Source organism: Euleptes europaea, chromosome 7 (genome assembly GCF_029931775.1).
Source record: "Euleptes europaea isolate rEulEur1 chromosome 7, rEulEur1.hap1, whole genome shotgun sequence".
In the NCBI taxonomy this organism is placed as follows: domain Eukaryota; kingdom Metazoa; phylum Chordata; class Lepidosauria; order Squamata; family Sphaerodactylidae; genus Euleptes; species Euleptes europaea.
In genome coordinates this window covers 28,744,310-28,759,556 of record NC_079318.1, presented here as the reverse complement: position 1 = coordinate 28,759,556, position 15,247 = coordinate 28,744,310, and the positions used below count along the sequence as shown (strand labels likewise).

The 15,247-nt window shown below is 41.2% G+C and overlaps 2 protein-coding genes across 2 annotated transcripts in view; one reads left to right on the top strand and one right to left on the bottom strand.

The window, feature by feature from the left end:
* The first annotated feature begins 1,204 nt into the window (after positions 1 to 1,204).
* GREM2 (gremlin 2, DAN family BMP antagonist) lies at positions 1,205 to 1,715 on the top strand. The gene has a single exon (XM_056852424.1). The coding sequence runs from the start codon at positions 1,206 to 1,208 to the stop codon at positions 1,713 to 1,715; it is 510 nt and encodes a 169-aa protein (XP_056708402.1). The 5' UTR covers position 1,205.
* A 7,290-nt stretch (positions 1,716 to 9,005) lies between these two features.
* The window catches only part of FMN2 (formin 2), a 207,608-nt gene continuing 201,366 nt past the window's right edge, over positions 9,006 to 15,247 (bottom strand). The window contains exons 17-18 of the mRNA XM_056853283.1: positions 13,186 to 13,267; positions 9,006 to 9,102 (exon numbers count right to left, since the gene is read on the bottom strand). Of these exons, the coding sequence (XP_056709261.1) occupies positions 9,076 to 9,102; positions 13,186 to 13,267 (109 nt within the window). The 3' untranslated portion in view covers positions 9,006 to 9,075. The remainder of the gene's footprint in view (positions 9,103 to 13,185; positions 13,268 to 15,247) is intronic.

The window sequence follows — 15,247 nt, the reverse complement described above, 5'->3', positions numbered from 1 at the left end:
ATCAGTTTATCGTAGACTGTATAGCATTGTCCCAGACAGATCCCTATTTTCCATACTGATGTTTGATATTTTTTTCCCTTTTTGCCATGGCCCAGAACATATTTTCTGCCTGAGACTCTTGGCCTGACTTCTTCTCAGTGCTATGACCCAGACTAAAATTTTGTTATTTGGTAAAATCCTTGCTAGCAGCACAGACGCAATATCTAGATCAGAGCCAAAGTCTGGATGCTTGCCTGGTTGTTGTTCTTCTGATTAGAACCGTGTCTCTAGTTGAAGGAGACCGATGTCAAAAATACATCATAATTAGGATTGTTTTGTTTAATGTGGAATGTTGTTCTGAACCTTACAAAAAGTGAAAATGTATATTCTTTAGAGAAAGATCATGAAACTTCATGGGGTAATACCAGAGAAACATCGTGTAAAGATTTTGAAACCATCTTGCTGAGCATGATTGCTTTCCATTTTAGCCATGCTGTACAAAGCCCTCTTTGCTCCAGTAAATTTTTAAAAGACTCATGTTGGACTGGACCATCTCTATTTTATATTTGTGAGAGAATATGTTCAAAGAGGAAAATCTGTCCTTTGGGTGCGAAAAAGGTTTAAACAGACACCAGTAATTGGACGCAGGTTAATTCAGGTGTCCATACTCTGGGTTGTTAAGCCCCCACCGATAGGGCATCCTCTGTGACAGTATACTATTGAAGCTGCATGATATACCATAGGAGAAGTGGATGTCCAACGCATTCACCCTCTATAGCCACTCTAGGACTTCAATTTATACTAGACTTCATAGTATACCATAGAGTCTACCCTCAGAAGCTTCTATTTCCTCCAGGGGAACTGATCTCTAGTTTATCAAGTTGTGCTGTACCTGGTGAACTTTTACTAACTTGACAGGAATTTGGCTCACTTTTTAAGTATTGGTGGTTATATGGCACAATGGAGCTTTTTTTTACAATGCATTGGACAATTGGTAATAACAACATCTAAAAGTCTCCTAGGAGGATAATAATTACTCAGTATTCTTAAGTGAACAAATGGCCTAAGTATTTCCATCTCAGATTCATATATGACTGAAACTACATTTCTGGATCTCTTTATTTATAGCTTCATAAAAGACTAGCTTAGAATGAAACATCACAACAGGGCACGAGCTGTTTTCTGGACCCATGTTTTCTCACTTTATCTTGTTGTCTTCTTGCAGGATGAGCTGGAAACTTGTTTTATCCTTGCTTCTTGTGTCCTCTTTGGTCCAAGTGTCAGATACCCGGAAAACCCGTCCAGCAGGAGCCATTCCTTCACCTTACAAAGACGGCAGAAGCAACAACTCCGAGCGGCAGCAGCATCTAAACAAAGAGGTGCTCGCCTCAAGCCAGGAGGCCCTGGTTGTCACGGAGAGGAAGTACCTCAAAAGCGACTGGTGCAAAACGCAGCCGCTGCGGCAGACCGTCAGTGAGGAGGGCTGCATAAGCCGCACTGTCATCAACCGATTCTGCTATGGCCAGTGCAACTCCTTCTATATCCCCCGGCATGTGAAAAGGGAGGAGGAATCTTTCCAGTCCTGTGCTTTCTGCAAGCCTCAGAAGGTTACCTCTTTCACTGTGGAGCTAGACTGTCCTGAACTGGACCCCCCTTTCCGACTTAAGAAAATCCAGAAAGTCAAGCAGTGTCGGTGTATGTCTGTGAACCTCAGCAGCGGAGGCAAACAGAAGTGAGGGTCGGTAGCGGGCGCTGCCAGCGTTGTCATGACCTCACTTTTCTAATGAGCAAGTGGTCTGGTTTTTTCTTCTTCTGCCATGAGTTGTTTCTTGAGCTGTATAGCCTTTTGCACCTTTGTCTACTGGAAATAAAGGCTACTGTGGACTGGTCAAAGCACTCCTTGTTTATTACCAAAGCAGCTGTTTTTTTTTTTTTTAACCATTGGGTCTGTCACTAAGGGTGAATCCAGCATCAGATTCGGGAATGACCAATTGGGTGACCAGTGGTTGACTCCAACACTTAACATTTCCACCGTGTGGAAAAACTTTTGGCCTGCACTCCTTCCCTGGTTTTGGATGAAGAGGAGGGCCAGTGAAGTCTTGAGACTTTCTCCTCAGTTTTGGAACTTTCCACATCAGCTGTCTTCCTTGGGCTGAAGGCTGACATGGCTACTGCAAGCAGTGGCTAAAGGAAAGTGATGGCTTTCTGTTTGTCCTGACTGAAAGAAAAAGGCCTGTGGACTTTATAATCCATGGAGATAACTAACCTGTCACTTTCCCACGAAGAGACAGACGATGGATTTATACACATTTCCCAGCTAGATTGCCTCAAGCACTCATTAACAGCCATCTCGTCCATTTGTAATGCAGCTATAGCAAACTATTGTTAAATTTGTTAATACAGACATAACCATGTATATTTTGTGATGTGCTGAAATATTTGAAGGGTTAGGATACAGCTTCTAAACCCTTGGCCCAGATCCTCCCTTGAAAGTGCAGGATTTTGATAGCTTGTGTGTTTCTCTTAGCAGATTCCCCCCGTACTACCACCACCACCACTAATTTAAGCCTTTGTCTCACCCAGTAACAGTTGTGCATTTATTCAACCAATGTTGAATCGGTACTTGTTGAAGGAAAACAATATTGTGTTTAACTTATTAAAACACAGTAGCACAAAGCAAACAATATTTTATTTTATTGTTGAATATATATATCTAAACAATACCATAAATCATTCTCTGGTCCCCTTGTAGGCAAAGCTTGTTTCATTCACTGAACCTTTTTCAAGCTTCAGAAAAAGCTTTAGGCCATGCTAGTTCAGTAGTCTAAGATGGCTGTTTCAAGTTCTTTGGCAGAGTTATGATGGTGCTAGGAGAACTAACTCTTCGCACAAAAAAACAGCCGGATTGTTCCCATTTCCACCCCACCCTCAATTGGAGCATCACACTACTACTCATTGTTTACTGGTGACTTAGAATAATAGTTGCAAAGGCTGCCCTGTGGATTATGTTTTTCATATTGTTGAGTAATTTGTGAGCAGAAGACAGTGTAGATGTGCTATTTGTAGATGTAACTCCAGGAGACTCTTGGCACGTTTTAAGCAAAATATAGAGTAACTGATCAGAGTAGGGAGTAAACAATGTACGCCTTACTCATTTTCAGTATTACTGAATATGCTCTCTTTCCTGTATGGAACTAAGATATGAGAAGTGACTCAATCATCCTGCATCATAATATACTTTAGCATGATTCCTCCAGTGGGTTGAGTCCCGCTGCGATCCACGATTGTTGCTTAGAACTTTGTATTTGCAACTGAAGAAATCTAGTTTTCTGTGACACTTCTCACTGCCAGTTTCCTCAGAAGTGAGCACCAAAAGGGTTAAAGAAATAGTTTCTTTGGAGCTCAGGTTTGATGCCAATTCAAAGGTTCAGTGGCACAGTTTGCTATTATGTGAGACAGGCTGCTTTAAGAAGCTTTGGGGGACTGATCTCCGCTAGGGCTCACCAATCGGTTTATGGGGATTGGCACGGGGAGGAGAGATTGGGCAGCTATGTTAGTCCTATATTTTTCTCCCTCAGTGTTACACAATTAGCTGAGCTTCACTTGGGGACGCACGAGAGAGATGGCTGAGAGTTTTAGAGGCGACCACTGCTATATATTATTCTGCTGCTTGTGCTGTGACTTCCTAAAGCTGCTTGGCCAAGATCGAAGGATTAAAATGGCTGTCCCATTCAGACTTGTGGCTCAGGTCTGTTGCCTCAGACAGAGAGAGAGAGAGTTAACATCAGTTCCCGTTTCAAAATTTAGCAGAAGATTTGCGAAGCGACTATGTGAAGGAAAAATATGCAAACAGGGCTTCTTACCGATCTGTGATAAGTGAAATATGCTGCAATAGGGAAAACTCTCCTTGGGGCTATGTTTAAAAGAAAGAGTTGAGTTGACCTTGTAATGGTTCATACTATTTAATGTTTGTTTTATAAATGAAAACAAAATTGAAGAAATGTTATAACTATAATTATTTTATAGGTGTATTATTGTTAAATTATAGAATAAAATAAAGATACTCTAGGAATATATGAAATTCATGCATATTCAGTTATTTTGATATCTGTCTTTTGCTGCCTAATTACCTGGGCATTGCCAAAAGTGTGGCAAAGTTTTCATCTCTGTTTTGATACTGAAAGATACATTGTTCGGATCCCATTACTTTAGATGGGAAATAGAGTCGGATATTCTGCCCATCTTCTACAAGCCTACTTGCTCCCAAAATCTTCCAAGGGCTGAATATAGTCTTTGGTGGTTTGGAATGAATACAGATGAGTCAGAGTATTACACTTGTTATAACCTGCCTTGAGTCTTACTGAGAAAGGTGGACTAAAAGTGAAGTAAATAAATAAATACTCTGGATTAATATCTAAAAACAGTTAACTCTGGCACAACCATCCATGTGGATTAAGATGACCTCTGCACTTTTCAACACATGTTGAAAGGTTGCAGAAATTCATCAGTCTTTACTACCCCCTTGGTACATAACAAAAGGCACCATTTCACATTTCCTTAAGTCCTACATATAAAGCTGGAGAACCATGGGCCTATCCAAGTTGCCTACATCTGTTTTGATTACAAATGCTCTTATGTTTTTACACAGACATCTGAGGATCTCAAAAGACACCCCCACCCCCCGCAGAAGACCAAAAGATAATGCTAAACTCTCTTAACAACATGTGGGGTTGAGGCATTCTTTATTCCTACCATTCAGCCTGTGGTATGTTTAGGCTGTAGTTCTATGCACAGGTATCTTGGGAGAAACTCTCGCCGATTTCAGTAGAACTTCCAAGTGAACATGAATAGAATTTGGATGTGTGTTTCATTTTGCCCACAGGGCAACAGTCCAATAAAGCAATCCAAACTAAACAATGACTGAAAGACCAAATCTTTCATCAGTGTTGGGTTGTTGTGGGAGCCAGGCAGTATTCGAATAGTCTACTTCCAACATTCTGCTAATGGCTGTCTTACACAAATGCCACAAGACTAGTTGGGCCTGTCAGTAGCTATTAGCCAAGTCAGCTAAACATCACTCTGTGTCAAGACATCTCTAAATGGGGACCAAAAAAATGGAAGGCCTAGGCATCCGTGCGGCCAGCCTTTGAAAGCTTCTGTTGTATAAATGCTGCTTTTCATTAAAGGCTGTATAAACTACACAGGTTTAAAATATTGTCCCTAATAACTAAAAAGCTGGTCACAACTTTCCCATATTTTTTTCTCCCAGGTACAGGAACAACAGTTACTGAAGCTAAATGCAACAGTGTTGATCAATAGTTTACGTAGTCTGTACTGACCATCTGTAGAAGAATCTATTCTGTAATTCATACAGGGGCTGTGCTTTCCAATCATTAGCCTGCCATCTGGTGGTAAACATACCAATTAGTTAACTACTTAGAAACCACACCATTCAGAGCATATTCCATACATGTACTTATTTCAGAAAACGAATTCAGCTTGATAGCTGATACCATTTTTTTAAAGTGAATGAGGAATAATAAACAGCCAGCAGAGTTGGATTAAGGTAGAACACGCTGGTACAGTCTAATGAGTTGGTCCAAGAAGTTATATGAGAGTAATACACAACCTTCTAGAGGAAAGATGAACTTTTCTAGTTACCTGCTTAATATGCTTTATACCTTATGGTACATCCAACATACTCAAGTGCACCCATGACATTCCTAGCAACTGAGAATGAAAATCAGATTTGTTAGCTGTCAACACTCCTTGAATGTACATTAAACGGACTATCAAGCAATTAACAAAATTATTTACTTTAATTGTTTTAGCGTTCTTGTGTTTTTTTTTTTTAAATCTCCCATTGTGAGACCAGGATTGTACATAATAGCGCATTCTAAGAATGCTTAGGTCTAAATTAAGGAAGATTTTAATGTTTAATTTTCACTTCTTGCCCCATCACAATTTATTTTGGTTCACCAGTGTGGTAATGAAAGCGTTCACAAATGATGTATGCACAGAGAAAGGCTGGACTTTGGGTAGGTAACCTAAGTGCTATCTTAGGGCGAAAACGCATGGTTGCTTTAGCCTCATTTATTCCAATTCAGCCAGGATTGAACACATGCATTTCACCGAACGTGCGTTTGATCCTGGCTGAATCCTGGCTGAAACGGAATAAAGGAGGCTAAAGCAACCATGCATTTTCGCCCTTAAAGAGCTTTTTGGAAGCTGACCCAGCCATATCTATGAGAACCCTACAACCTGAAATGTGTATATTTGCATATGCTTGCTCTTCCTTTCCTGCTTGCTCCATGCCTGTTTGTAGTCTACCATTTAGACTGCAAGTCTTTCAAAAGGAGCAGTTTTTAAATTGTTAAACCTGTAAAATATCACTATTCTTGAAGTTAATAATAGTTAACAATCTTAATATGAGAATAGCCCAAGAAAAGCACTACATACGCGATGCAACTCTGATCTCATTATTTGTTTTATTTTTCATATAAATTAACATTCTAAAAAAAATTGGAATAGAAACACTAAATACAGTATTGCACAGAGCGATCTCATTTCATTTAGTATGGCAATAAACATACTATAGATACTGAAGAGGACAGGAAGGCTACAAAACGGAAACATGCTACCATGTCTTTAAATGCACTTAAATAAAGGAGAAAGCAAAAGTTAAACAGCAAGTCTATAGCTTACATAAATACAAACATGGGTTTTAATCAGTGCTATTAAAATATCTTTTATTTATTTGCTTTCGATAATGTCTTTCATAACAATAAGCAATCTTCTCTTTTCCTTTTCCCCAAGAAATAACTTTACTCCTGACACTATAGGACTTTATAATGCAGTTTTTGGGGGAAAATGCAAGTTGGACTCTCAGGAGCTATCCTGAAAACGGCCGCTTTCCAGGCGGATTCTATGCCAGGAAACAGCTTTCCCAACAAATGAAAAATATATCTGTCATGCTTGGCATTTCAAAAAGTCAATTCCTGAGGTCATAATTTATGCAGCCTTTATGATGCCTGGAACCACATATTATCGTTTTGGCAACCAGGGATCATGTTCTGGGCTACATGGAGAATAAATCATTTCAGCAGAACTCAAAACCACCCCAGCACCAACCATGCTACTGGGCCTTGGGATATCTGCACTTTATTACCCCCTCCCCATTTTGGCTATTTGCAACAAATTTTAAAAAGATGATGTGGGGCGTGTTGGAGGTGCTCTAAACCAGAATTCACTAAATCATCAGGTATGTTTTTTGGTGGATCCAACAGAAGACACACAAAACGGCTTGTTATGTAGAATAGTGAATGAGTACTCAATAAAATAAAAGCAAACCTGGATAAATGGGCAGTCTTCTCTGTCACTTAGGTTACTATTTAAAGTATGATCCAAGATGCTAATAAAAGTGAAGGGAATTCTTTAAAATGAAAGACTTTAAATGCCTGAAAAAAGCATTCATTGCCAGCTTCTTCTTGTTATGCTGTACAAAATTAGGGTGGTCTATTTCTTTTTAAAGGGATGCCGCATGTCGCAGTGCCTGGGGTTCTTTAGTACCTTCTGAAGGACTCCTATGCCTTGCTACACTTCAGCATCTGTTTTGATTCCATCATTTAACATCTGGCAGAAGATGGGGAACATGTTCCAGCTCACTGACCACAGAGATAGCTGCGCTGAACATCTTGCTGCAGAAATATTTCACCAGTGGGCCGCCAAATGGATTTGAAGAGAGTATAGTGCAAAAGGAGTACTTTACCAATTCAAAGTACAAACTACAGATGTTAATATGGAACAGATAAACACAGTTCTTGAGAAGTAGCTTTTCTCCCCTTGAGAAGTCATGTGGCAACCTTAAAGACTACTAGGTTTATTGAAGCATCATTTTGGGGAGCAATGACATGCAGTGAAATCACAGTCTGCAGGGAGATTTGGTTATGAGAGAACTGTGAGCAGTGCATGAAATGCATCACATTGTGACACTTCTATAAGAAACTCAGAAGTATTCAAAGCAAGTATTCCGTAACAGCTGCAACTGGTGGTAATACCATCTCCCTAGCCATGATAAACAGCTTAAAAGAGGCTAAGAAAAGTGTTTGGCTTTGTGAAGCCTTAGTTAATACAACTAAATTGACTGATCAATTCTAATTCAGCATTATTTTCCTCTGGAATCTTCTAAAGTTCCTTTGAAGAAGAATGGTGACTTTCAGCCCCTGGGAGATTCTGAGTTTTGAGTTTTGCATATAAATGTCACAAGCTTGCTTGCATTTCATGCTGCCCCCTTCTCTCTATGCACTGGCTCCAGCAATCTGTCAGTGGGAGATACTGATCACCATGGATCTTCCCCAGGTCCCTCTCCTCCCTGTAGTCCTTTCCAACCCCACTGACAAAAGACTGAGGAAAAAATGATCCCCCCCTCCAGATCCCCCTCAACCTGCACGGGATTTAGCCCACAAGGGCCTTGTGACCCCAAGAATGAACTCTCCCAGGGTTGGAAAGGCCTACTGAGAAGAGAGGAAATGCAGGAAAGACCTGCTATCCTTGTATCTGTGGGCTGCTGGATCCAATCCAATACATGGATAACTGCAGACTGAAACTCTCACCATGCATCTGGCAAAGCAAACTCTACTCCAGAAAAGTCTGCAAGTCTTTAAAGTGCCACCAAGTTCCCTCTACATCTAAAGGCAGCATCGTAGCACAGTTGCTTTGGAAAAAGGCTACTAAATAGAAATGTAGGGTGTATGCAAAGTTTGATGCTTATACACATTTCAGTATGCTTCAGACTGACAGAGACGCTTCCTCTTGCTGCTTCAGTTATTATACGCGTGGCAAGATACTGTCTGGATGAGAACAACAGTGCAAGATCCATAGAAGAGACATGTCTAAACTGCATAACTTCTTTATTGGGCACTCCATACAGTAAATCTGTTTATCAATGAATGCTTGGTGCATACGGTCAGTAAGAACAGAAAACAAATGCAAAAGAAGTCACGGAAAGAAATGAGCGACACAGTTTCTTTTTTCCCCCATCCACAGACATTCTGAGTTTACGAAACAGGTGGCACAATGACACAAGCCTTTCTTCTCTCAGCTTTTCATACTTATCTTAGCTTTCTGGGGAAAAAAAAACAAATTGAGTGAAAAGAGCTGCTCCAAAATTCTACAACTCGTCAACAAATATTCAAAAACCTTAGGGATACAAATCGGCAAACTTCCACTTCTCTTTAAACACAAACAGAGCAATTATTGCATTTAAAGGGCCAATGCCAATAATGATCGGATTTTTCCCATTCTAATTATTTATTGTTCCATGGGTTCACTCTGCTCTGAGTTCCAGCTCTTCTTAATTTTGCTTTATGTATGGGCAAAGTCTTTGTAATAGTTACTGGATACTGAAAGGTAGGGCTGTCAATTCGGTTCGGCCCGAACTGAAAATCAGCCGAATTTTCCCTGATTCGGTGGTTTTTAGTTCGGGAGGAACCAAACTCAAAAATGGCGGGCAACCGGGGGGGCCGAATTCAGCGAGTTCATGAGTTCGTGAATAAATTCGGCAAATTCGGCCATCAGTAAGCAGCATAACCGTCAGTAAGCAGCATTCTCCTCCCCCGGCCAATCGGTGGGCAAGCTGGGTCTTCTTCTGGCCAATCAGTCAGGATTGAGTACTGGAGGAATCAGCTGATGTGCGGCCCGGCCAGGGAGAGAGAGAGAGAGAGAGCGAAATCCTTTGTGTGTGTGTGTGGGGTGCTTGTGCACATTTGCTCCTTTCTGTGGCTGCAGGGGGCGTATTTTTGGGGGTACAGACACAAAACTTTTAGTGGAGCTTCAGATGAAGCTTATTAAGATGCCCCCCAAGTTTTGTAAACATTGGGTCAGGGGGTCCCGAGATATGGGCTCCCCCCCTTTTTCTTTCCATGGCTGCAGGGGGTGCATTTTTGGGGGTACAAACCCCAAACTTTTAGTGGAGCTTCAGATGAAGCTTCTTAAGATACCCCCAAGTTTTGTAAACATTGGGTCAGGGGGTCTCGAGATATGGGCTCTCCCCCTTTTCCCTCCCCCCCTTTTCCATTTATGTGGCTGCAGGGGGCGCTTTTTTGGGGATATAGCCCCCAAACTTTTAGCATAGCTTCAGACAGTTATTCTTAAGATACCACCCAAGTTTAGTAAAGATGGGTTCAGTGGGGGCAGAAATATCGCCTCCCCCCCTTTTCTCTTTCCGTGGCTGCAGGGGCGCATTTTTTGGGGTGCAGATCCCAAACTTTGAGCGGAGTTTCAGACCAGTGTTCTTAAGAGACCACCCAAGTTTTGTGAACATTGGGTCAGGGGGTCCCGAGATATGGGCTTTCCCCTTTCCCCTTTCCCCTTTTCCCTATTGGGATGAATGGATCAGCGAGCCGATCCTGTGTGCATCTTCTCCAGAGCAAAACGTCCCGTGCCTAATTGGAATCATCTTGGATTACAAGTCCTCCCCAGCCCCTCCTGATGCAACAGAAGACAGCCACAGTAAGACCCCTTTGGGGGCTTTAATCTATAACTTTTCTCCTGTGTATGTGTGTGTGTGGGGGGGGAAAGCAGAGTCTGTGTGTGTGTGGGGAGGGAGCAGTTTCTGTGGGTGGGGGGGAAGCCAAAGGGGGCTGTTGTCGGTTCTGCCTGGGGTGTGTGTTTCCCCCCGAGTCTCTTGCTCCCTGGTTTGAGGGGGGGAGGTTTCAGTTGTGTGTCTTCTGGTTTTTCCCTGTTGCAAAGGTGTTGTTTTACAAGGTTGAGTTGCTTTGCAAACTGTTGTCGGGGCTGGGAGCTTTGTGCGTGGGCGGCAAGCTCTGCTGAGAGATGCACATTAAGGGTGGGGGGGACCCCTTTCAGGGCCCATATCTCAGCCCCCCCTGACCCAATCTTTACAAAACTTGGGGAGTCTTTCAATAAACGTCCTTTGAAGCTCTGCTGAAAGTTTGGGACCTCTAACCCCAAAAATGCCCCCCCCCCAGAGCCGCAGAAAGGCGCGATTGTGTTTTTAATGGCTTTATTCGGCCGAATTTTTTTTCCGAACTTTGAATTCCCGCCGAATTGAACGGATCCGAAGTGGGGGAGTTCGGACTTCGGCACATCCCGAATCTAAACGGGCCGAATTCGACCGAATCTGAACTATACCGAATTTTTTTAAATTCAACAGCCCTACTGAAAGGACATGCATGGGATGCTTATGTGCACGGAGCATTTTTTGCCCTTAGACAAGTTTAGAAAATGCTACATGTGGTGTTCTTATGACAAGAGGAATTAGTGAATATTCTCTTGAGATAGATGGCTAATGGAAAGACGTTATCAGGGAACTCAGAAATGCTTATTATTGTGATTTTTAGTTCCTTGATATTATGGAGTGATTATCTACTAAACTTGTTGAATCTTTAAATGCACCCCTCTACTAAGATCTTGCGAAAAGTGGCACTTCCTTAATGGAACCAAGGGACACATCTGTGGCTGCTGTGACTCTACATGCTCTAACCAGCATGCTTCACAATGAGAGATGCATCATGGAAAGAATCCCAGGGTCACTGGGAGTGTGTGGGGGAGGGAATTTCCTGCATTGTGCAGGGGGTTGGACTAGATGACCCTGGTGGTCCCTTCCAACTCTATGATTCTATACAATATGCTTAAAATTAAATTCAAGTGTCTGTGGAAATGAACAAAGACATAATGGGCAGAAAAACAGAATGGGCTGCCAATTTTTACCAGCTGATTTATGGTGATCCCAGAGGGTTTTCAAGGCATGAGATCTTCAGAGGTGGTTTGCCACTGCCTGCCTCTACGTCACAACCCTGGTATTTTGTGGAGGTCTCCCTTACAAATACAAGCCAGGGCCAACCCCACTTAGCTTCTGAGATCTGACGAGATCAGGATAGCCTGGGGCTATCCATGTCAGGGCTGTCAATAGGCCAGAGATTATTTTTTTTACATATTTTTAAACCAGACTAAGATTGTAATCCATTTAAGTCAGAATGTTTGGCTGTCAATTTGGCCCACAAGATAGATTCTGAAAATGCAAAAATAAAGTCATTTGTCTGGCATTTAAAACCATACACTTTCTCTGTTGGTTTGCCACTTCTTTGAAGAAAAATAGAAAAATAGTAAGCCCAATCAGACTCTGTAAATCAGCCACTGACAGGGCTGGAAGTCGGGATATGAATGTTGCAAATGAATAAACAGCAAATCACTAAACTGAAATTCCCCTAAACCACAGGAGCAATTACACAGGAAGATTCTGCATTTTCATATGGTATGATCTAGGTGCTTTTTCAAGTGTTGGCTTCCAAAAATGCTAAAATTGGGAGTTACCTGCTAAAATCAAACACGGGGGGTGGGGTAGGGTGGCGGGGGTTGGACTATGTTCACCTAAGAGAATCTTCCTTGATTTCCCCTTCCTCTGACGGCTCCATAAAGCCACCACTTCTCAAAAATATGTCATTTGGCACATGAGGTACAGCAAGGGAGAACTGTGTCAAGTCCTCCCTTTCTCTTGTGTGACTGCAGCCCAGTCCACTCCGGAGGTTGGTTGTAGTTTGAGCTAGCCCAAGATTTTAAAGCTAAAGCATCCTGTTCTCCCTTATGTGGAGAGCAGGGATAAGCATATCTTCATTTCTTTCCCCCCCCCCCCTGTATTCTTTCACTGTCTTCAGTTTTGGCTCTTCTAATTGCTGCTGCTGGTCATTCTCTTGTTTCTTTTATAGCATCTTTACTCCATAAATATGAAACAGATGCAAAAATATCGTTGAAAAATATGAGGAATATTTGATGCAAGACTGGTGTGAAAATAAGTGTGAAATGAAGATGTATGAAAGGAACCAAACAGCTTTAGAAATCTGGTCTCCTCCCTAGTTGGGAACAGTAGGCTGGCAGATCCATGTGCCACTGAAATGACTATAATCGACCTTACTGGATTTCTGTATACACTCACCAATACAGTTACTATCAACAGCAGCCTCCGGGACTGAAGAGCAATCAGATTCTGTATAGTGAAATAGTATTTATATTACTGGAGTAATAGTATTTATATTACTAGATCACTCTGTAAGTTTGTTGGAAATAACTACAGAGCTAGTTTCAACCTCACTAGGAGAGAGAAAAGATTTCTGATCACACGAAGACAGGGTTGTTCCAAACTACCACTCAAACATAGCAGGAGAAAAATAATGAGCAAACGATACTTACAATTCCAGAATCGTGCTTTTGTTTTATATTGTAAATTGATTTCCCCTTTTTCTGTCTGCATACTTCTTCAGCCTCTTTAAGCCTGCAACACATTGAATTAATTCATCACATCAAAACTACTTGCAAAGACTGCAAACAACAAAGAAGGCAAGGCAAGATGAATGCTTTTCAACATACAATAATCCTGTCACTTGTGGCATAGAATTATGAACAGCACAATTGCTTTTCCTAAGCCAGAGGGTACCACACATCTGTCGGGAGAACGTTGGGATTCTTATGGGTTCCTTCCTCCCACTGCAGATTCTTACTTTGCACATATACTGGTTCATGAGAGTTCCCTGACACCCCCCCCCCCGAGCAAAATAGTAGGCTGCAGGGGTGGTGATGGAAATTCCTGTTCCGCAGACTTCACTCCTCTTTCAGTACTTTGGATCTATCTCGACATTGCCAAGAATACCACAAGAGATATGCTGTAATTATAATACATAGGTGCTGTAATAGCTGCCGTAGGCAAATATTATGATCTTGAAAGTACTGAATATGTTCCTGGTTGAGAATTATGTAGAAGGAAATGTACAAAGATTTCCACCACCTCCTGCATTTCTCTGACTCTTCACAGTTCATTTAGAGACCAAAGTTCCTCCCTTTGGCATTTCACTGCTTACACACTATGCATACCATTTGACTTGTTATTTCCATAGCATTCTTTCTCTTCCCTAATGACTGAAATTGTTCCGATGTGTTTGAAATAGCTCATCATGAATTGCTGATCACTTTCCCCTCGTATTTTAAGTTTGAACAAAAGTCCAGAATAAACATGAAAAAACAGATTATAATTCATGGATTTGAGTGTATCATTATTTCTAATCATGGACATCAAAACAATCTTGGTAATAAGTTTTGTAAATAGCACTATACAAAACTGGCAGCTCAGAAACCCACCTACAATGGTCTGGTTCCTAATTAGACCCACAATGAATCATTGTAATTTGATTTTCATACTGAAACGTGTTCTTTCAATGTCATATTATTAAAATTAAATCAAAAGCAATAATATAGTGTATCTTATTGTTGCATCTTTGTCAACAATAAGATACAAATAAGATTACATGGACTTATACATCAGATATCATGTAATATCGTACAGGATTAAGTTAAAATGCAATTTACAGAGAATTTAGATTACTGAACAGTGATCTGAGCATCTACGTCAGTATAGCCTGATCAGTCATTACCTAGAGAAGTTAAATACTATTACTTTACCCTCTGAGTCAGGTGCTACCTAATAAATATCATGAATTAATTTCCCATAAATCATTAACCAGATGGCCTTCAGTTTAGAAAACAGTATTAGATACTTTTTGAAATAGTGTAATATTCAGAAGCCCAATCTTCCATATCATTGGGATAAAGAGAACAAAGACCCTGCTTAGTACTGAGTGCTGTGTCAGCCATATGTAACATACTAGAGGGCCCACAAAGATTCGATATTTGAATTGTACATAATTGATATAATCTACATATTCTCAGGAACCAGTGTTATTACATGATGGATATGCTAAATTTGTTGCATCATTGCAAACAAGGGACTGGATGACAAGTTATTTCCTTGCTAGTGGAAAAGAGAGAGCAATTTTTGTTCTCTCCCCTTCCTATGTAGCTCCCCAAATTACACCTCACACTGTCCCCAAGTTTCCCCTAATTGTTTCCAGAGTAAATCTGGGGGACAACGACGCAGTGGGCTGTGATGTGAAGGAGGAGATAGGACAGATCCATTCCTCAAGCAGTGCTTGGTTCATGATCCTCTGGATTCAATTTCAAACCAGTGCTATCTTCAAATTGTTATTCTTAAACACGAACATTTTGTAGAGCTGCGAAAAATCTAGAGTTGACCTGACATGTATCACTTAGACTTGGCTGGGAGAGAGGTTAATCTTTCCCAACTGTATCCCCTGGGGTCCACGGCAATGCATTGTTGCTGTGGTATGTTGAGACTGTGTCCCCTTAGCACAGCATCCTATCCATGACACTTCCAATTTTGAGGTGGTATAACTAGTATTGG